Source organism: Callithrix jacchus, chromosome 18 (genome assembly GCF_049354715.1).
Source record: "Callithrix jacchus isolate 240 chromosome 18, calJac240_pri, whole genome shotgun sequence".
In the NCBI taxonomy this organism is placed as follows: Eukaryota; Metazoa; Chordata; class Mammalia; order Primates; family Cebidae; genus Callithrix; species Callithrix jacchus.
Window position 1 is genome coordinate 21,470,560 of NC_133519.1, and position 22,089 is coordinate 21,492,648.

The 22,089-nt window shown below is 45.1% G+C and overlaps 1 protein-coding gene across 1 annotated transcript; it reads right to left on the bottom strand.

Annotated features, from left to right (window-relative positions):
* Positions 1–1,612: 1,612 nt before the first annotated feature.
* Positions 1,613–10,723, bottom strand: LOC100387926 (low affinity immunoglobulin gamma Fc region receptor III-A-like). Its single transcript, XM_003735166.6, has 5 exons — positions 10,619–10,723; positions 9,952–9,972; positions 9,362–9,619; positions 5,780–6,037; positions 1,613–3,113 (listed from the first exon to the last, which is right to left on the bottom strand). The coding sequence occupies exons 1-5, from the start codon at positions 10,656–10,658 to the stop codon at positions 2,929–2,931; spliced, it is 762 nt and encodes a 253-aa protein (XP_003735214.3). The 5' UTR covers positions 10,659–10,723; the 3' UTR covers positions 1,613–2,928.
* Between the last annotated feature and the right edge of the window lie 11,366 nt (positions 10,724–22,089).

Sequence of the window (22,089 nt, forward strand, 5' to 3'; positions counted from 1 at the left end):
TAAGTGACGTTTTTGTGAAAAACTCGGGTTTTTGAAACCTTGGCTGAGGAACGGCTTTGGATACTAAGTGCTAACCGCGGGGAGCCCTGACAACTGACCCCCGCGGTGGGTGGTTCCCAGTGTCCTCTTCCGCCTTAGTCCAGTACCAGTAATTTTGAGGTATTTGGTTTTTCCGACTAGGGTTGCGATTAGAACTTTTAGCGGCTTAGCTACTGCAATTATGTTTTAAAACTGACAAAGAAAATTTACCGACCAAAGGAAGAAAGTACTACAAATCTCAAAATGAATTGTTTATCTTTCCACCAAACCTGTGCCTGCCTTGCCTTCCTATTTCCTAACTCAGAACACGGGCACTGTGTGTGAAACCTGGTCCTTCGTCATGTGGCGACCTATTGGCTGACAGTTCTTGGAGAGTCAACCTCCTAAATACCTTGTGGATTAGGCACCTTCCTCTCCCTCCTCACCGACAGTTACTTCCTCATTGCTCCCTTTGGGTTACTGCATCTTACCTTGCCCCTAGATGGCTTCCTGTTTTCAACTCTCCCGACCCGTCCATCCTTCAAGTAGTTGCCAGAGAATCCTTCTAAAATACTATACAGTACAAACCTGATCTAATTAAACTCCCTCAAGGTGTTGCAATATCCTTAGTTTGGAAGGCAATGCCCTTTATGATCTGGCCCTGAAAACTCTTTCCTCTCCCTCACCAATGCTGGAAACAACAGGACCGAACTGCTTCCTTGAACTCACACTCTGGCTTTTGGATATTTGCCCATGGACCTTGGCCCTTTCTCTTCTTTGCCTGGCAAACTCCTACTCATCCTTCATGACCACACTCCCCCAAATCAAGCCTCTTTTCTCCAGCTCTTTCTTCACTCTCGTCCTATTATTTTTCTCATTAGAATTAAAGCTTCCCCAGGGAATGACCCTGTGTTGTTCATCTGATGTCTTCAGCACGTGAACTCAAGCTTGCACATTGTCGGTAGTAAATAAATGTGAGCTGAATGTCCAAGGTTTCCAAAGGCACTTGTCTCATGTCTGAATCTTATCTAATATTTAATTTATGTATGTACTGTAGCTTGAATCGTCTTGGTATATAGCTCATAATTCATACAATCAGGCTGACCCTCTACTTCTGCCAAGGCCTCTACCTACTGCGTAGCTGTGCCTTCTCCTATCTGCCCTAATGCTCTAAAACTCTAATTTCTATTCAGCTTCCTATCCCATACTTCCCATAAGAAGCACCCTTCACCCAGTTGTCTCAGCAAGCTGGCTAATTCATAAGAGTTGTGGTGAGATGGTTGCTGGGATGAGCAGGTGTTTTTCACCAATCCAAACTGATCTCTGTTACAGTCTTGGACAAAGGGAAGAAGAAAGGATTTGATCATTTGTAGTTTATTACTGTGGTTTTCCCGTCTTCTAAGAGTAGCATGCAAGATCTTGTAATATGCTTTATTCTACCAGAGAAATGCTGCGCTTAAAACTTCCAAAACAGGAAGAGACAACTAAAGCTTTCTTTCATAAGCAACAGTTGCCATCTCCATCTCCACCTCATTGGAACTGACATGATGAAGGATTTGAAAGTTTCATAATTTAACTCAGTGAAGCTCAGTAGTACATTTAGTATTGGTTATCCAACATTTGTTTAATAAATGAAATGAACAAAGCTACACCGCAATTACGTGTTGAAGCAGAAAGGGTGGTTTTACAGTCCCTGCCCTTACCCTCTAATTCTTACTACCCTGGCCAAAAAAAGCATTTTCACCTCCTGTGCTTTCCTTCCTGTGTGCTTGTGGGTGGCTCTTTCTTCTCAGACTTTCCCGCGCTGACACTGAGATCGTTCTGTTCACTTAGCTTAACTTGGGACTTGCTCTGTACTTTCTTTTCCACCCCACCCCACTCCAATCCTCAGTCTCCTTCCTAGGACCATTTTCTGCTCCTAGCATTAGGAGGGCTCATCATTATAACTTGCAGGTTCAGTTCTGAGAGTCCCCTGGAAGACCCAATTCTACCTCACCCTCATGATTTCCCGTTAATTCCACCATGACTAACGTTCTAGGAAGACAGTCTTATCTATCTCTGGGTGCATGGGGACACCTTCCTTAGTCTATCCTGTACTACTCTGCTCTTTCTCAGCCACCCTTTCATTGGTCCCACTGAATTCCCTGGATCCCCAGCAGCTCCCACACTCTGTATGGCCCTGCCTCAACCATTAATTCTACCTATTCATTTATTTAGGAATAATTATTTTTCTTTTTCCCCCCCATTAAGTAGGTAATTTATAATAGGAACAGTCTTTTGTTTTTTGAGACGGAATTTCGCTGTTGTTACCCAGACTGGAGTGCAATGGCACAATCTCGGCTCACCGCAACCTCCACCTCCTGGGTTCAAGCAATTCTCCTGCCTCAGCCTCCCAAGTAGCTGGGACCACAGGCGCGCACCACCATGCCCAGCTAATTTTTGTATTTTTAGTAGAGACAGGGTTTCACCTTGTTGACCAGGATAGTCTCGATCTCTTGACCTTGTGATCCACCCGCCTCGGCCTCCCAAAGTGCTGGGATTATAGGCGTGAGCCACTGTGCCCGGCAATAGGAACAATTTTTATATGTTTCAACATTACTGTCCATAGCCTGTATTGTTGCTTTGCTGTGAGGGAACGGTTGGGACAGAACAAGTGTGTAGCTCTGAAACTTCAATTCCTAGGGATGCAACTACTCACTGGGGCTTCCCTGCTGGCACTTGAAGATCATGGGCCTTTCCCTTCCACTGGAGACCAAGGAAGAGTCGAAAGTTGGGTAAGGGAGTTGGGCTCTTAGTTCTATGTTTCCTGCTGCTCATGGAGAGGCCTAATGAGGATGACAGAATTGCAAATCCAGAGAAAGGTTCAGAGACGCTGCTGCCACTGCTCTTATTACCCCCATGGGATGGGAGTCATTTATTTTGAGGGTCCTTGCTCCATTTAAACTTATGGTCCTTCCAGTCCCTTTTTGAGCTTCGAATGTTACTCTTCACAGAGAAATACAATCCTGTGTCCACTGCAAAAAGGAATACCATCACCAAGCAGAAAGAGACTTGGTATCCAGGTAGAAAGACTGGTGATTTGGATGACGTCGAATCTATTAGGAGAAGTGGAGAGAGGAAAAAAAGACAGTCACTAAGGCAGATATTTGGAACAAACAATGAGGTCACCAGCAGAGGGTCTTTGACAACTGCCAAGAGACAAGTGGTAGGAGTGGTGGGGGAGTCTGGGGGAAAGTATTGCTTCCTCCCATTAGCTCCTGATCTTAGTGCTATCTCAGCAGAGTACAGCTCACCAAACACTTAGCAAAGGCTTCTGCTTGTTTGACAGAGATGTGACAGAGAGCCTTAGCAAGTTAGGTTGTAAGCTGGGTTTTGTGTGACAGTTAAGAAATTGTCAGACAATGCTGTTGTCTAGAAACTGGGACAAATTTGTTGATTTTGCATTTCCATTTTTTAAACTCTTGATTTTGATATATTTTCAAACTTAAAAAAAATGACCAGAGGCCAGGTGCAGTGGCTTCACGCCTCTAATCCCAGAACTTTGGGAGGCCGAGGAGGGCAGATCACGAGGTCAGGAGATCGAGACCATCCTGGCCAACGTGGTGAAATCCTGTCTCTACTAAAAATGCAAAAATTAGCTGGGCATGGTGGCACATGCCTGTAATCCCAGTTACTCAGGAGGCTGAAGCAGGAAAATTGCTAGAATCTGGGAGGCAGAAGGTTGCAGTGAGCCGAGATCATGCCACTGCACTCCAGCCTGGTGCCTGGCGATGGAGCTAGACTCTGTGTCAAAAAAAAAAAAAAAAAGCCCATCAATGATAGACTGGACAGGGAAAATGGCACATACACACCATGGAATACTATGCAGCCATCAAAAACGATGAGTTCATGTCCTTTGTAGGGACATGGATGAACCTGGAAACCATCATTCTCAGCAAACTGACACAAGAACAGAAAATCAAACACTGCATTTTCTCACTCATAGGCAGGTGCTGAACAATGAGAACACATGGACACAGGGAGGGGAGCATCACACACTGGGGTCTGTCTGGGGGAAATAGGGGAGGGACAGCGGGGGTGGGGAGTTGGGGAGAGATAGCATGGGGAGAAATGCCAGATATAGGTGATGGGGATGAAGGCAGCAAATCACATTGCCACGTGTGTACCTATGCAACAATCTTGCATGTTCTTCACATGTACCCCAAAACCTAAAATGCAATTTAAAAAAATCACAAGCTTTTAGCTTCTCACAGCTTGTTTTCTTTTAAAGAGATGATGTTCAAGGTTATGCAGTATTCTTTGAAATGCTTATATTTAAAATAAAATCTCTCTTTGTGCTAAAAAAAAAAACCAGAATAGTACAAAGAACTCTCATATATCCTCATTTATCCAGATCCACTCATTATTTACATGCTACCCCATTTGCTTCATTTGCTCCCTCTTTCCCTAACCACTTGGGAGTATTTGCTTTCAGTTTAAAGTGTAATGAAATTATTTTTATACAAATTATGGTATTGTAATGTCAAAATCTCAAAAGGTGTTTTGCTGCCTTTCTACATGCAAACTGTTTACAGTTTATGTCTTGGACTATCTACAGATAGAAGTTGTGTGAAACTGGCAGGTCCAGGCACACCACACCGGAGCTCTGACTCTGGAGGCTGGTGCTATAGAACCTAGGGAGGCTTTGTGGATGACTTAATGGGATCATAGGATATGAGTGCTTGTTCAAATCTTTTGCTTAATGGTTAGATACACAGGCTTTGAAGTGTTTGATGTGACCTTAGGGACAAGGTATTATTTTTGCTCCTCAGTTACTTGCTCTGTAAAATGGAATCAATATTACCTGTCTCATGTTGTGAAGGTCTTCTATGATAGTCAAACCAGGTGCATGTAAAGAATTGTTTAGCAGCTGGGAGGGTGGCTCACGCCTATAATCCCAGCACTTTGGGAGGTTGAGGCAGGTGGATCAAGAGGTCAGGAGTTTGAGACCAGCCTGGCAAACATGGTGAACCCCGTCTCTACTAAAAATACAAAAATTAGCCAGGCGTGGTGGTGGGTGCCTGTAATCTCAGCTGCTTGGGAGGCTGAGGCAGGAAACTCACTTGAACCTGGGAGGTAGAGGTTGCAGTGAGCTGAGACCTTGCCATTGCACTCCAGCCTGGGCGACAGAGTGAGACTCCATCTCAAAAATGAAAACAAACAGACAACAACAAAAAGAATTGTTTAGCACAGTCTGCCACATTGAAAGATGCCCAATAAATGTCAGCTTATCTTTGTTACAGAAGAAGAAATTGGGGTTCAGAGAGACTAAGTGGCTCACCTCTGGTCAGACGGTTAATTAACTGCAGAGCCAGAACCCAGGTTCTGGGCTCTTTCTGTGAGGGGCTCCTGCCAGTTTGTATCATGGCTAAAAGGCTTGGATAAGAAAGAGGCCAGCATAGGAACCTATGACATCGCGGGTGTGATCAGGGTAAGGAAAGACAGAGGTATTTATTGGGGAGGAAATGTGGCTTCTGCTCCTGCGGTCACACTGCAGGGTAAATGACACCTCTTAGCCATCCCAAAAGAATGGACTGAAACAGAGCTGCAAACCTATCCAGCAAACAGGGACTTTCAGGGACCTCCTGCTGATCACCAGGAGGGAACCACATATGAGGAAGCAGGTATAAGAATCGGGAATCTCCTTCCAACTCATCTTCCCAATGTGAGTGCAGGCTCAACACAGGTGTCCCTGGACATTCCAGGGTAGCACATTTCTTACCTTGAATAACGGTGATGTTCACACTCTCTGAAGACACATTTTTACCTCCAACAAGCCCCCTGCAGAAGTAGGAGCCGTTGTCTTTGAGTGTGGCTTTTGGAATGAAGAAGTCAGAATTCTGATGAAAATACTTCTTCCCTTTGCCATTCTGTAAATATGTGACCTTATGCAGAGGAGTGTTCTTCCAGCTGTGGCATCTCAGGTGAATACGGTCTCCCTCCTTGTATATCCACTGAGAGGCCTGGAGCAACAGCCAGCCTGAAAGACACAGAGACACCCCAGGCCCAGGAGGCCTCAGCTCTTGGTGCAGAGCTTTGTGAAGGGGCCATGTACCACCCAGATCCTGGGACATAAGGGAAAGCCAGATTGGGAGCCAAACCTTCATAGCTCCCTTTGGGGAAGAGCTGATGGGCCCCTGCAAGAGAACTCAAGTCACACCAGGACCTTTGTCTAATGGGGAAGAGGGACACACACACATAAGATCAACACAGAGCAGAAGGAGTAAGTGATGAGGTAAGTTTGAACCAGTGCCGGGCATATCTGCAGGATCCTTAAGTGCTAGCCTTAGATATGTTGTGGCAGGTAATAAGGGCTCACAGCAAGTTCTAAATGAGAGTAAAAAGTGCATTTGAAAATGATGATTTGCTCTATTAGAGAAAAGGTAGATTTCTGAAGGTATAGACAATCGAAGGAATATTGAAAGACTCTTGCAGCAGTCAGGAATAAGGTGATGATGGCCACGGACTGGCTGCAGACATTGTGAAGGAGAATTCAATGTAAACATCGGGGAGGGGAAGGGCATGGTAGTGCTCAGCGTGGCAACTGGTGGTTTCGGAGGTGTCACGGGGCCTCAGTGAGACCACCTTTATTACTGAGCATGGCCTTCAAGAGAGGAAACTCGTATATTGTCAGAGCTTTTTCTCACAATCATCAGATTTCCCAAGGAGAGGACATGAAGTCGTGGTTGGGAGAGGACCTGAATAACGTTTAAAAAATGATATTGTAGATAAATATCATAATAGCGTAAGAAAATATTCATGAGACAATGCTAAGTTAAAAAAGCATAATACTAAAAATACTTTTAAAAGTACTATGCACAGAATAAAAGAAGGATATGCACTTACATATTAACAGGGGTTTTCTCTGAAGGAGTGGGACTGAAGGACATTTAAAATTTCCGCTGTTTACTTTTATATATTTTTGAAATTGACCCCAAATGACTTTTGTAATAAGAACAAAACAACATTTACTGTCATTTGATTTTTAATTTTTTTAAATCTACATTCTCAGGTTGAATTACTATAATTTTAAAAATCTACTACCTGATGCTAAACAAAATTGGTAGGACATGTGTTGGTCGTGATTCTCTACCACAAAGATTTGCTAAACAGAAAGTAATTTTTATTACCTATTAAGACATATCATTTCAAAAGAAGCGATGTGCCTATCCACTTTTTCAACAGAGAGATGAATCATTATTAGCATAAAGTCATGGTTAGTATATAGTCTGGTGGCCTTTGGAAGAACATTCTTGGTCCAATCATGGACTCAGTGAATGTCCATATATGTATTTCTTCAAGTGATATTTCATCAAGCACTCACTATGTGTGGCACACTGTGTGGACTAGAGATACCCAGATGACTAGACATATGGTTCTCAGCCTTAACTAATCTACAGTCTAGACATAGAAACACAAGTATTCAGAAATAATCACAATACAATATGACGAGTGCTACAACAGGCTAAGAATAAAGGACTGCAGAGACAACTAGATTGGAACAAAGACATTCTGCTTGAAAGAAGTAAAAAATGCTTCTCAGAGGCAGACATAGGTGAAATGGGTCCTAAAGAATGCTCAGAAGTTTACCTGGTAAAGCAATTCTCATGGTCACAGTTTAATATAGCCTTGATTGGCTATACTTCTTTTTTTTTTTTTTTTTTTGAGACAGAGTCTCACTCCATCACCAGGCACCAGGCTGGAGCGCAGTGGCGCGACCTCGGCTCACTGCAACTTCTGCCTCCCGGGTTCAAGAAATTCTCCTGCCTCAGTCTCCCGAGTAGCTGGGATTATAGGCGCGTGCCACCAGGCCCAGCTAATTTTTTTGTATTTTTAGTGGAGACGGGGTTTTACCATGTTAGCCAGAATGGCCTCGATGTCTCGACTTCGTGATCTACCCGCCTCGGCCTCTCAAAGTGCTGGGATTACAGGCATGAGCCACCGCGCCCGGCCTTAAAGAAATAATATTTACTTTTTAATTTTATTTCTAATTTAAAAATATTTTATACCATAGACTTTCTAATCAATGCCATACTCAAACCTATACTTAAGCATAAATTTGGCAATGGGATACCTCTTCCAATGGTGGTATATACATGTTCAGCCTGCAGATTAATCATGCAATGAAAGTCTTTGTGTACTATTAATAGAATATAGACATCAGACACAGGCAGGAGGAATATTTTGAAGGCAGGAGTCTTTCCTGGTGTCCCTGCAATCTTTGTAGGTGTCCCTACAGTGCCTGTAATCCCAGCACTTTGGGAGGCCAAGGTGGGTGGATCATGAGGTCAAGAGATCAAGGCCATCCTGGTCAACATGGTGAAACCCCGTCTCTACTAAAAATACAAATAATTAGCTGGGCATAGTGGCACATGCCTGTAATCCCAGCTACTCAGGAGACTGAGGCAGGAGAATTGCCTGAACCCAGGAGGCGGAGGTTGCGGTGAGCCGAGATCGCGCCATTGCCCTCCAGCCTGGGTAACAAGAGCGAAACTCCGTCTCAAAAAAAAAAAAAAAAATTATTTCTTCAAAAAAAAAAAAAAACAAGTAAGGCATTGATGGGGAAAGAGAAAGATATGATGCTAGGCCATTAGGATTGCTTTGGGAGGTAGCTTAGGGTATTACATGCCTGAGAGTGAGAAGGAGATTGAGGTCCTAAAACCAAATTAATTAACTTATTCAATTCAATAAATATTATTGGCATGGTGGTTTATGCCTGTAATCCCAGCACTTTGGGAGGCTGAGGCAGGCAAATCACCTGAGGTCAGGCATTAGAGACCAGCCTGACCAACATGGTGAAACCCTATGTCTCCTAAAAATACAAAAATCAGCTGGGTGTGGTGGCGGCTGCCTGTAATCCCAGCTACTTGGGAGGCTGAGGCAGGAGAATTGTTAGAACCCAGGAGGCAGAGGTTGCAGTGAGCCGAGATGGTGTCATTGAACTCCAGCCTGAGTGACAGAGAGAGACTCCATCTCAAAAAATAAAATAAAGTAAAACAAATAAATCAATATTATTGAGCATCTATGCTATGGCCTACCTTTCAGATGACACATGCGCATTGTATGCATTTCATATGATTCCTGGAATACTGCAGTGCAGCAGTCCTGTATCTACTGTCTGACAGGCTTTGACATTTTGCCTGCTTAGAGCTAGGACTACAACTCTGATACCACTCAGTGGGACCACAGATCATCTCATCTTACCTTTTATCTAAGAATATCACCTCTGGCTCTTCCCAAGTATTTCAGGGCCCTTTGTTTCACCCTTTATTGGTGATGTTCCTCTTCCCCTTCACCAACTCACCAGTGTGGACTTCTAGCTGCACCGGGTCACTGCGTGTGGAGAGGCGTGTCTGGCACCTGTACTCTCCACTGTCGTCGACTCTGACAGAGGCAATGAAATAACTTGAGTCCTGGCTTGAGATGAGCTTTCCATTGTGAAACCACTGTGTGGAATTGTCCTCAGGAAGAGAGGTCCCCTGGCACTTCAGAGTCACAAAATCCTTCTCTAGTACCCTGTTCCATTGGGGCTCCAGAGACACCACAGCCTTTGGGAGATCTTCTGCGGAGCCAAGAAAATGTGGGGTGAGGACAGGGAGAGGAGCAGACTCTACACTGGCATTCCCAGGGAGCCTCAAAGCCAAAATGAACCCATTGTAAACCCATGCTTGGTGACTCAGTCTTAGAGCATCTTGGTCCCATTTTTGGCCTTTTCAGTATCTTGAGGAAAACTGGCCAGAGAAGCATAGGGCCAAGCCCTGCTGTTTTGGAGGAACTATCCCTGTGAACCCCCCATCAGCATTTTCCCATGCAGCAAGCATTTCCCAATATCTTATGGCCATCACCCCCATATGTGCCTCGCTGAGTCAATCTGAGACCATGAAGCTGACTCACCAGCTCGCATGCCAGCTGAAACTGCAAGAAAAAAGAGTGAATCAAATATTGAGTAGGAGCAGAGATCAGAGTGATTTTAAAACTCCCCTGCCCTCCCCTGCCCCAGGAATCAGAATATTTCTCGTGGAAACTTTCTTGCTATCTGCTCTCTGGTTTGCAGCGTCCATGGCTCCTGCCCCACTGTCAACCCAAATCCCTATTTCAACACTGTTCCCTTTCCCCTTGCTCCCTGTGCAAACTCACAAATTAAGAGTACAGGTTGAATTTCCCTGAACCAAGCCACAGAAACAGCCTCAACCCACATCCCCACAAGAAAGGGAAGAAATTAACAATCATAGAGGAAAACCCTGAAATGTCAAATTGAAAGAGACCCTAGGGACCATCTAGTCCAAGCTCTTCAATTCCATGTAGAGATTCTGAGACCCAGAGGGATCAAGTGGCCCACTCCTGAGCATGCCCCAATCGGAACCAGCATTCTCCTCATTTCTAGCCTCATCTTGGCTTGGCCTAGGAGCTCAATCCAGGGCTATAGATGTGGTGAGGGGTCCCATTCCTTGGTGGGAATCCCATTCCTTGGTAAGAATCCCATCCCTTGCTTGAAAAGAGGTCTCTGCTGAATCCAAGGCATTTAGAACTTCTCCTTCAACCAGGGAGACCCTTGACTTACCTAGAAGTAGCAGAGCGGTTGGGAGGAGCAGCTGCCACATGATGCCACGCTGGAGTTGAACAAGTCACCACCGTTATCTGGAGCCCTAAAGGGACGGAGCTGACTGGACAGGAAGAAGTAAACAGCCTTTCCCCTAACCCCTCCACCCATCACCCACCAGGTTCCTTTTCTTGAAACGTCATCTGACTTGTGAATCTGAGGTCTGGCAAGTGAGCCCCACCATAGGGCAGAAACAGGAAGGAAAGAGCCTGAAGACGAGATGGGTGGGTCTGCCCCCTTTGCTCCCCAGAGGTCTGTGGATGAGCATCTGGGGGCACATGCAGAATCTGCCAGAGAGTACCCTCAGCCATCCCAGGATGATTGCCCCCATCTCCTGGGTTTGGATTCATTCAGCACCAACAATGGGACAGCATGACCCTGGGGATGAGATTCAAGGCAAGAGGAGCATTCCCTGAGGGCTCTCTTCATTCCACCTCAGAACTTCTCACTCTCCTGCCTGGCCCAGACCCATCTCTCTCCAGCCGAGGGCCTGCCTGCAGAAAGTGGTCCTTTCGAATCTTCAGACCATTAGCCATGTCTCTTCCTCAGTACTATCTCTACCCATAGTTTCTTTCAAAATTCAAAATTCAAAATGCATATGCTCCAGGATATGTAATCCACAGGTGCCACTGACTTTTTAGGGTGATTTGATCATTAGATTCCCAGGCTAGAAGAAATCCAGGTAGGGGAAGAGAAATGGGCCCTGGGAGAACGAGTCACCAGTGAAAGGCTGAAAGGGGCCGGGCACAGTGGCTCACGCCCAGCACTTTGGGAGGCTGCAGCGGGCGGATCATGAGGTCAAGAGATCGAGACCATCCTGGCCAACATGGTGAAACCCCGTCTCTACTAAAAATACAAAAAAAAATTAGCTGCATGTGGTGGTGCACACCTGTAGTCCCACCTACTCAAGAGGCTGAGGCAGGAGAATTGCTTGAACCTGGGAGGCGGAGGTTGCAGTGAGCCGAGATCAAGCCACTGCACTCCAGCCTGGCGCGTGGAGACGGAGCGAGACTCTTGTTTCAAAAAAAAAAAAAAAAAAAAAAAAAGAAAAGCTGACAAGATCGCAGAAAAGGTGGGGGTTGGGAGGGGTGAGGACAGCAACTCTTTACCTTCGCTGTTCCCCTGGTCCTACGGAGCAACACTAGTGCAGCTTAGCTCAGGTCCCTTGGGGCCACCTGGATCTGGGCTGGTCTGTCAGCCTGGTAGCTGACAGGGCTCCTTATCATAAAAGATGGAGTGGGGGCGGCCAGGAAGCGGGAGGGTTGTTAACCTCGTCTCTTCCCTCCAGATGCTCCCCCATACCCACACATTGTTTACTCTTACAATGGTAAGGGTCCCAGACAGAAAATCAGATGACTCCGCTTGATAGTGCCACTCCCCCAGGGGGCTCCTGGACATCTAGGACAGGTCTCATCTGGCTTAGAAAAGCACAAGAGGTGAGTAGCAGGCAGGTGTGGGCACCTGATGCCTGTCAGGGATGGAATGGAGGTAGGGGCTGGCACAGGTGCCCGCTGATCTTTGCTTTGGACGAAAGCTCTTTCTACACCAGAATCACATAAAAACCACTACCCAGGTTTTGTTTTTTGTTTGTATGTTTCATTTGGCTCCTGGGTGGAGTTAACTGATCCTCCCATTGCCATCCATGCACCCACTCCCCTCCTCCGTCACAGTCTTGCAGCAGCCCCTCCTCCACAGGCCCTTGGATTGGATGCCGGGATGGACAAGGGTAATGAACCAGCAGCCGTTCTAGTGCTCCTTCTCAAGTGATTCATTTACATTTTGCAAAATCCAGACAAGTATTTGGAAACTTAAAGTTCCTTGCTGTAACACTTCAGATGCTTATCTGGGAAACCTAAAGCAGAAACAATGCCTTCAGGGCTAAGGATGGTCTCTGAGGCAAAAGGTGGGTATCTCTCAATTCTCTCCCCTTTGCAGATATCCAAGTGGCTTTCTGTTACGTGACCTCTATGCAAGGCCTTCACTTTGTTTTCCTTCTTTGAGGTCTTATTTTATTTTCTTATCTGACTCCTCTTTTGTCTGTAGCTCTCCAATGGAGGGAGGAATTCTTAGCTGCCAAAAGGGTGGGCTAGATAGGAAGAAGAGGAGAGAGAGCCCAGGAGGAGAGAAAGGGACTGCAATGGATTGGGAAGCTTTCAGGGGGTTTTCATCAAGTCGTTGAACAATTCTCAGGGTGCTGTTGGAGTTGTAAGGTTTAATTTTACAGTGATGGATAAAATGCAACATTTTGGCCTGTGGTGGCTTACTGTAATCCCAGCTCTTTGGAAGGCCAAGGTGAGGTGGAAGGGTTGCCTGAGGCCAGGAATTTGAGACCAGCCTAGGCAACATAGCAAGACCCTGTCTCTACGAAAATAGTAATAATAATAATAGCCGGATGGGGTGGTGCATGCCTGTCGTCCCAGCTACGCAGGAGACTGAGGCAGGAGGATCACTTGAGCCCGGGAGTTGGAGGCTACAGTGAGTTATGTTCATGCCACTGCACTCCAGCCTGAGCAACAGAGTGAGACCCTGACTCTTGGGGAAAAAAATAAAAAAGCAAAATTTTTACAAAGGAGCAGATGGTCTTGAGATATCATATACTGAAGTGTTTGTCTTGTCTTCATGTTTGCGTTTATTTCTTCTCTTTCCCTTTGTCCTCCCTCCCCTCCTCTTCTCTCTTTTTCTCATTGGAAAGCCGGGCACAGCAGAAGTTCCTGACTATGGAGGTCAGTTGGTTGTCATCCCCTAGGACTTAGAATTTCTTAGGGGAGAACATCAGGTAAGTATCTGAAGTGCTAGAGGGACTGTGAGAGTATTTATGAAATGCCGTGCATGCACAAAGAAGACAGTGGCTAATTCTATCTGGGGGAAGAGTGTGCATGGAAGAGAGAACACTTCAATTAGGTCACAAAAGATTCAGCAGGAAGATTTTTGAGGGAAATAGGCATCCCAGGCCAGAGGAGCAGCATGAGCAAAGACTTGGAGTGAAACAGGCTGGTGTGTTTGCAGAGCTGGGTGTAGTTCCACAAGTGTAGTGAGGACTACAGGGGAGAAGCACAGGCTCCAAAAGGGTTGGCTGTCTGGGTCTCACATGAGTCTGGGTGAAATCCCAACTCCATCACTTATTTAAACTTCTAGGCCTCAGTTTCCTTATCTGTAAAATGAGGCTAACAATAATGGCACTCATCGCTTAAATGAAATAATGCAGATAAAATTTTTCCATATTTGATACCACACCTGCTGATTACTGCTGATTGTAAATGCAGGATGGGAGGTTGAGACCTTTCTCAGTTTCTAAATTAGGTTGTGACCCCCACCCCCATCCCAACTCCTTTAGGAGCTCGTGCTTCTTCTTTGTAAACTTGTCACATTTGTAGACTGAAAGGTCTTGGGGAGCAGGGAATCTATTCACCTTGTACCCTTAACATTTAGCACAAGGGCAGACACGTATCAGGAACTCAATAATGATCATGAAGAGTTTTGTATGTCAGGATAAACAGTACATATTTTATTCTAAAAGCTAATGGGAACTAATAAAAAGGCTTTTGGCTGGGGAGTCACAAAATCTGTTTTACATTTTATGTATTTATTTATTTTTAAAAAGACAGGGTTTCACCATGTTGGTTAGGCTGGTCTTGAACTCCCGACCTCAGGTGATCTGCCCGCTTTGGCTTCCAAAGTGCTTGGATTACAGGCGTGAGCCACCATGCCCGGCCTGTTTTACATTTTATAAAAATGACTCTGATAGCAGTCCAAGGAATGAGTTAGAGGGGAGAGAGAAAGAAGGCAGAGGGAAAAGTTGCAAGTTTATTTCAGCATTCTAGTTAAGAGACAAGAGCTACTCTGTTTAACAGGTAGATATGCAATGAAAGTGTCTCGGAGAGAAGTTGGGAAGGAAGAATGGACAAGCTTGGTGAATGATTGGCTATGGGGGGTAATGAAGAGGGAGAGGTCTGGGTGATGCTCAGATTTCTAATTTGGGTGATAAGGAGGATAGCAGTACCTTTCATGGACAAAAGAAAAATGGGAAGATGAGCAGGCTTTGGGAGGGAGAAAGTGATCTCAGCTTTTGAGGTTATTGAGTTTGAGGTAGCTGTGAAGATTTCAGGTGAAGATGGCAGTGAGACACATAGCCCTGGAACTCAGAAGACAGGTCTTGACAAAAGACACAGTTTAGGAGACACCAACACGGTTGAGGTTTCAAACTTCTGACAAAAGCTTTGGGCCCTCTCCCAAGAAAGGATGCAAATATACGAATTATGTTTCCTATAATTTAAGAAGCTCTATCTGAACCCGTCCAGAGATCCTAGGGTAAGATAAAGTATGGATAAGTTCTCTCCAACTGTAAGAGTATTAAGTGAGAAATAAAGGGGGACAGTGAGGGAAAGGAAGGAGGGAGTGAGTGGAAGAGGAGAAGAGGAGAGAATCAGTGACAGAAACTTGGTATGCAAAAATTTTTGAAGTGTGCCCAAGAAAAATAGCTGACAAAGGATTTTGGAGAGGCGGGGCTGAAGAAGAGAGAACAAGGAAGTGCAGTGGGAACAGATCTTCAAGGAGGGCGTAGTCAACAGTAACGGTATTAATGTTGCAGAAAAAAATTCAAACGAGTTTGATTGAAATATGGCAATGCCACATTGAAACGTGGCATCAAGGAACTATTAATTACCTTTGCCTCAGCAATTTCGGGGGTTGGGGCTGAGAAACAGAAGTTTAACAGCTTTTGATTGAAGATAGAGCAGGAATGAAAAAGTGTTTAATGAAGTACTTCTCCTCTTCAGAATCTCCATTATGAAGGAATAGTGCACATGTCCTGGCTGTCCAGGATCTCCTCCTCCTCCTCCCCTTCTTATTAGCATCTCATTCTCCCCTGGAGAAGCCTCACTGTGAGCACTTAATAGAAAGCAGTGATTGCTTTCTACTACGGAACCCCAAGGGTCCAGATCTTCCTTTTCCCCACCTTGGAGCACTATTACTGTGGAGTAATAGTGGAGGACTAAACTGTGTCTCTCTCCCAGTTCATATGTTGAAGTCCACATGTGGAACCCCTGTACCTCAGGATGTGACTATATATGGAGACAGAACCTTTAAAGAGGCAATTAAGTTAAAATAAAATCATTAGGTGGATTCTAATCCAATACCAGTAGTGTCCTTACAAATTGGGACACAGACACATACAGGGACAAGACGGAAACCTACAAGCCAAGGAGAGAGGCCTCAGAAGAAACTAACCCTATGGACTCAAAGGGTAACAAGAGACACAGTGGGGCCTACTTGAGGGTGGAGGGTAGGAACAGGACGAGGATCAGAAAAAGTAACTATTGGGTATTAGGCTTAGTACCTGGGTGATGAAATAATGTGTACAACAAATCCCCATGATAGGAGTTTGCCTATATAGCAAGCCTGCACATGTACCCCTACATCTAAAATAAAGGTCTTTTTTTAAGATAAGAAGAAACCAACCCTGTCAGCACCTTGATCTTGGACTTTCCAGCCTCAAGAACTGTAAGAAAATAAATTTGTGTTGTTTAAGCCACACAGTCTGTGGTACTTTGTTATACAAGGGCCAGCAAACTGATACAGGCAGATAGAGGATAGGCACGTGACCTAGGTTTGGCCCATTAGAGTCTCTTCTGAGCTGAACCCTGAATAAGTGACACCTGTTTACTCAAAAGGGAGATTTGCTTCTAGGAGAGGGAAATGGTTGGGTCCCAGTCATCACAGCAGTGGGATGGGCTGACCTCCTCCAGTTTCCATCCAATAAATATCTTTCTTTTACTTAATAGATCTAGATTCTGATAAAGTTGCTTATAACCCAGAGCCCTAAGTGACACAATAAGAAAGGAGAAGTGGAAGATGGTGACTAGACAGAGCTGATGCATCAAGTCAGGGGAACGGCAATAGAGGATGAGTAATTCACACAGAGTTGGCCATGCCGGAGACTGGAGCTGCATTCTTACTCCTATCAGTCTCTCAGAGCATTCGGGTAGCAGAGTTTTTAAAGACAACTTGGCGGGTGGGAGGGGAAGCCAATGAGCCAGGAGTGTTGATTGGTCAGGGATGAAATCACAGGGAGTTGAAGCTGTCTTCTTGCACTGAGTCAGTTGCTGGGTGGGGGCCGCAAGATCAGATGAGCCAGTTTATTGATCTGGGTGGTGCCAGCTGGTTCATCAAGTACAAGGTCTGCAAATATCTCAAGCACTGCTCTTAGGGTTCAGGGAGGGTCAGAATCTTGTAGCCTCCAGCTGCATGACTCCTAAGCCATAATTTCCAATTCTGTGGCTAATGTTAGTCCTACGAAGGCAATCTGGTCTTTAGGAAAGAAGGAGGTCTGCCCTGGGAAAGTGCTGTTACTGCCTTTGCTTTAAACCACAAACTATACACTAAGTTTCTCCCAAAGTTAGTCCAGCCTATGCCCAAGAATGAACAAGGACTGCTTGGAGTTTAGAAGCAAGATGGAGGCCGGGCGCGGTGGCTCAAGCCTGTAACCCCAGCACTTTGGGAGGCTGAGGTGGGTGGATCACGAGGTCAAGAGATCGAGACCGTCCTGGTCAAAATGGTGAAACCCTGTCTCTACTAAAGATACAAAAAATTAGCTGGGCATGGTGGTACGTGCCTGTAATCCCAGCTACTCAGGAGGCTGAGGCAGGAGAATTGCCTGAACCCAGGAGGCCGAGGTTGCGGTGAGCCGAGATTGCGCCATTGCACTCCAGCCTGGGTAACAAGAGCGAAACTCTGTCTCAAAAAAAAAGAAAAAAAGAAGCAAGATGGAGTCAATTAAATTAGATCTCTCTCACTGTCTCAGACACAATCCTGCAAAGGCAGTTTCAAAAGAATGGGAGTTTTAGTTTTCTTTTAAGTGAAATATTTGAGCTTGGTTCTCATATGTCTTTGGGAAGAAGCCAGCAGGGTGGGAGAAGTTGGATGCCTAACAGGGATGGAATACCTCGTGAAGCAAGTGTGGGTCCTGAGGAGACAGAAATAGGGTTTGGACAGGGAGCTGGCTGTGAACTGGATATGGATTCCCTCTCTCTCTGACCTGAAGGCAGGAGCTGTGGGGGTACATATGCAAATCCATTTTCAGATGTTGAGTGACATCCACATCTGATGGTACTGAGTTTCTTGGTTAAGGAGGAGTCAAAGACACCTGTTGAGAAACAGTGGGTAACAGTTGTGGTTGGGGGTGTGAGAACACCAGAGTTGAGAATGACCATTGTGGTGCACGGGAGAAGGTGCACAACTGTTTGTATGCACAAGAATTACCAAGAATTCCAAACAATTGTAAAAGGATTGCCAAGCAATGCCAAGGGCCCAGCTAAGGTGGGTCGCTATGGATTTGTAGCTGGAGCAGTCCTCAGTGCCGGTAACATTTCCCCAACTGGACTCAGTGCCAACTGCTGTCTGACTAGCCTGCTGAAAGCGGTCCTGAGCAGGAGTGGAGAGAGGTCCTATAACCTGTAGTACCTCCAAAGCAGCTCAACCGGATTGAGGAAATGCCAGAATGAAGGTATGTGGGCCTTCAGTGAGCTCATCCAAGACAGGGAGTCAGGAGGACTGTGAGAAAGGTAGGCTGGCCTCGCAGTCTTTGGTATAGTCCAGCAGTAGAATTCCAGTTACCTATTGCTGTAACTGCAGAATACACAAACTCCGTTCCTCCCACTCTGCTCTCACAGCACACTTCTGACAACAGATATGTGGGGATTTCTCTCCACCGGCAAGCAAGCAATTCAGCAGTGGGTACTAACTGGGTGTCTTCTAATCCAGTGGTCCCCAACCTTTTTGGCACCAGGGATCGGCTTCATGGAAGACAGTTTTCCCACAGACAACGGTAGGGGGGTGGGGGGTGATTTCAGGATGATCCAAGTGCATTACTTTTATTGTGCACTCCATTTCTATTATTACTATTTAATGAAGTAATTCTACAACTCACCATAATGTAGAATCAGGGTGAGTCCTGAGCTTGTTTTCTTACAACTCGACAGTCCCATCTGGGGGTGATGGGAGACAGTGTCAGATCATCAGGCATCAGATTCTTGTACGGAGCATGCAACCTAGATCGCTTGCACATGAAATTCACAATAGGGTTCGTGCTCCTATGATAATCTAATGCCCCCGCTGATCTGACAGGAGGAGGCGCTCTGGCGGTGATGTGAGCTATGGGGAATGCTGTAAATACAGATGAGGCTTTGCTCCTCACCCGCCACTCTTTCGTGCTGCGCAGCCCAGTTCCTAAGAGGTCACTGACCACTACAGGTCTGGGATTGGGGACCTCTGCTCGAATTCAATTGAATTCCAATGCTATCTAACTGGAAACAGCATCAGGTCACACAAGTGAAGGACCCAGTCTCACAAGACACTTCTGATACTCTAGGATGAAGCCCCAGATTGTTTTACTTGTGCTTTTGACTCACCAGGTATAAATGGGGGTTCCCACAACCCTCATCTTGGGTTCAATTAATTTGCTAGAGTTGCTCTCAGGGAAATGTTTACATTTATGAGTTTGTAATAAAGATTACAAAGGATACAGGTAAAGAGTACATAGGGCAAGGCATGTGGGAAGGCGCTTGGCGCTTCCACGCCCTCTGGTGCACCACCCTCCAAGAACCTCCACGTGTTCAGCTATCTGGAAGATCTCCAACCTCTGTCCTTTTGGGTTTTTATGGGAGCTTTATTACTTAGGAATAATTGATTAGCCATTGGCAATCAATTCAACCTTCAGCCCCTCTCCACTTCGCAGATGGAGTTGGGAGGGTGGGGCTGATAGCCCGAACCCTCTGACCTTGCCATGGTCTTTCTTGTGACCAGCCCCTATTATGAAGCTGCCTAATAGCTGCTAGCCATCAGTCACCTCATTAGCACACCAAAAGACATCACTCTGGAGATTCTAAGGATTTTAGGAGTTGTATGCCAGGAAAAAGGATGAAGACTATATACAGCACCCTTGACATAACTAACTCCATCTTAGAAAAAGACTCCATTTTATATTTCGTGGGAGAGAGAGGATCTCTCTCTCCCACTGTATGTGAACAAGAGCTCATTTTGTCCTATGTTCTGCTGGCAGCTATTATTAAGATTTTGAAGGCAGTCGGTCTGAGGTTAATGCCAAAAAACCAAGGAGGGCAGAGTGGAGGGCTAAAACACGGTCTCGGTGACATCACTGAGCTTCTAATTCTTAAAATTTCAAGAAAATTTCCTTGCTGTTTAAGCCAATATAAGTCAGGGCTTGTTACTTTCATCCAAAGGCATCCTAATGAATACCTAGGTATTTACTGAGCACCTCCTAAAAGGCTGAGGTGGGAGGATCACTTGAGCCTGGGAGGCTGAGGTTGCAGTGAGCTGTGATTGTGCTACTGTACTCCAGCCTAGGCAACCTGTCTCAAAACAAAACATTCACCATTATGTGTCTCGTAAAGTGAAGAAAGGAAATAAGAAAGGAGGCCAGGCACGGTGGCTCACGCCTATAATCCCAGCACTTTGGGAGGCCGAGGCGGGTGGATCACGAGGTCAAGAGATTGAGACCATCCTGGTCAACAAGGTGAAACCCCATCTCTACTAAAAATACAAAAATTAGCTGGGCATGGTGGTGCGCACCTGTAGTCCCAGCTACTCGGGAGGCTGAGGCAGTAGAATTGCCTGAATCCAGAAGGCGGAGGTTGCAGTGAACCGAGATCGTGCCATTGCACTCCAGTCTGGGTAACAACAGCGAAACTCCATCTCAAAAAAAAAAAAAAAGAAATAGGAAAGGAAACTGGCAATGCAATATAAAAGAAAAGGGAGGAGAACAGGCAGAGTTAGAGACATAAAGACACAAAATAGGGTGGAGGGTAGAGGAAAACCAGCAAGGAAAAACTCAGAAAGACACAGTTACTGACACAGTAAAACAAAAAGACACACACACACACACAACACACACACACAACTGAGAGAGACACCCAGCTTTACAAACACAGAGTCTTAAAAACAGATGGAAAATGCATGAAGAGAGGCCTATACAGAGAGGCCTGGAAATAGACACTCCTCACAATATATCATACAAAGGCAGTCATGGGACAAGGAGAGAACACTTTCAAAAAAAACAGGAAGAGACAGATAGATAGCCAGGGAGAAAACTATAAGGGACTGAATAGATTTTGTGGGATGATCTTAAGCTGCACCTGTTTACTTTGACAGTGGTTATTAAAATACTATGACCTGTTGACAAAAAAGAACTTTCCGAAATTTTATGTTATAGCTAAGAGTGAGTTTCAAATGCCCTGCCTTATGTTATCTCACATTGGGACATATTTATACATGTCCCTCAAACTTGCAAATTTTTAAAGTTTCAAAAAGAGAGTGATGGTGATTTGTTATGGGAAGGATACTAGTCAAGGAGGAAGGAAATCCCAGTTTTGGTTTCAGTCTGAGAGGGGTCAGTTGTCAAGCCACTTCTCTTCTCTAAACTTGTTTCCTCATTGCAAAGTGAGGTAATTGGGCTAGATTATATCTAGCTCTTTCCGTCTTAAACATTCTCTAATTCCGAATGTTGGCTTCCAGTGGCAATGTCTGTATATTGCAGAATGCAGTAGGCTTTGTCTTCTAAACATCCTAATGAAGGCAGCTTTGGGGAGCCAAAAGGATTTTCTGGCAGAGCTAGGAAATTATACTTCTAAGAGTTAAAAGTTATAAAAACTAAACTCATGCTTTTGCTCATGTGCAAAATCTTCAGAATCTACTAGAACAATAAAACATAACACCAAAAGGAAAACTTAGTTTGTATTTTTAGTAGAGACAGGGGTTTCACCGTGCTGGCCAGCTGGTCTCGAACTTCCGACCTCCAGTGATCTACCTGCCTCTGCCTCCCAAAGTGCTAGAATTACAGGCATGAGCCACCACACCTCGTCTCTTTTCTTTCCTTCTTTTTTGTTTATTCTAAACTTAGAAATCCTTTTTCCTTCAGAGAGTTTACTCAAGATTCAATTCTATCATCCTCTGGTGTGTTGATAGCATGATTCTTGTGGTTCACTCTATGATTCTTGTGAAACAGATTTGCTTCTATTCTGAGAGGAGTTGTCTGCTTAACAACTTGCCTGGCTGGAGGGGGCCTTACTAATGCCTTTTAGCTCCCTGTTTTTTGACTCTCCTTACAACTCTCTTTAGAACCCAACAAAAAGAGATACAAAAGAAGTGACATCAAAATGTGAAGGGCTTAAACCATTTATTTTATATTGCTGACTTTTTCCCATGTATCCTTCCTTTCTGATTACTACTTAAAATCAAGACAAAAGCACCTTAAAGATGGAAATAGCTAAACATCCTTGAACCTTTCAATCTGAGGAAGCCAGAACAGGCCTCTAAAGTAGATAATGTCTACTGAGATCAAAGAGTCTCCCCTAGAGCAGAGTTTATTGTATTCTGAGTATAGGGACTGCAGTTTGGGGAGACGAAGCTGCAGTGAAGTG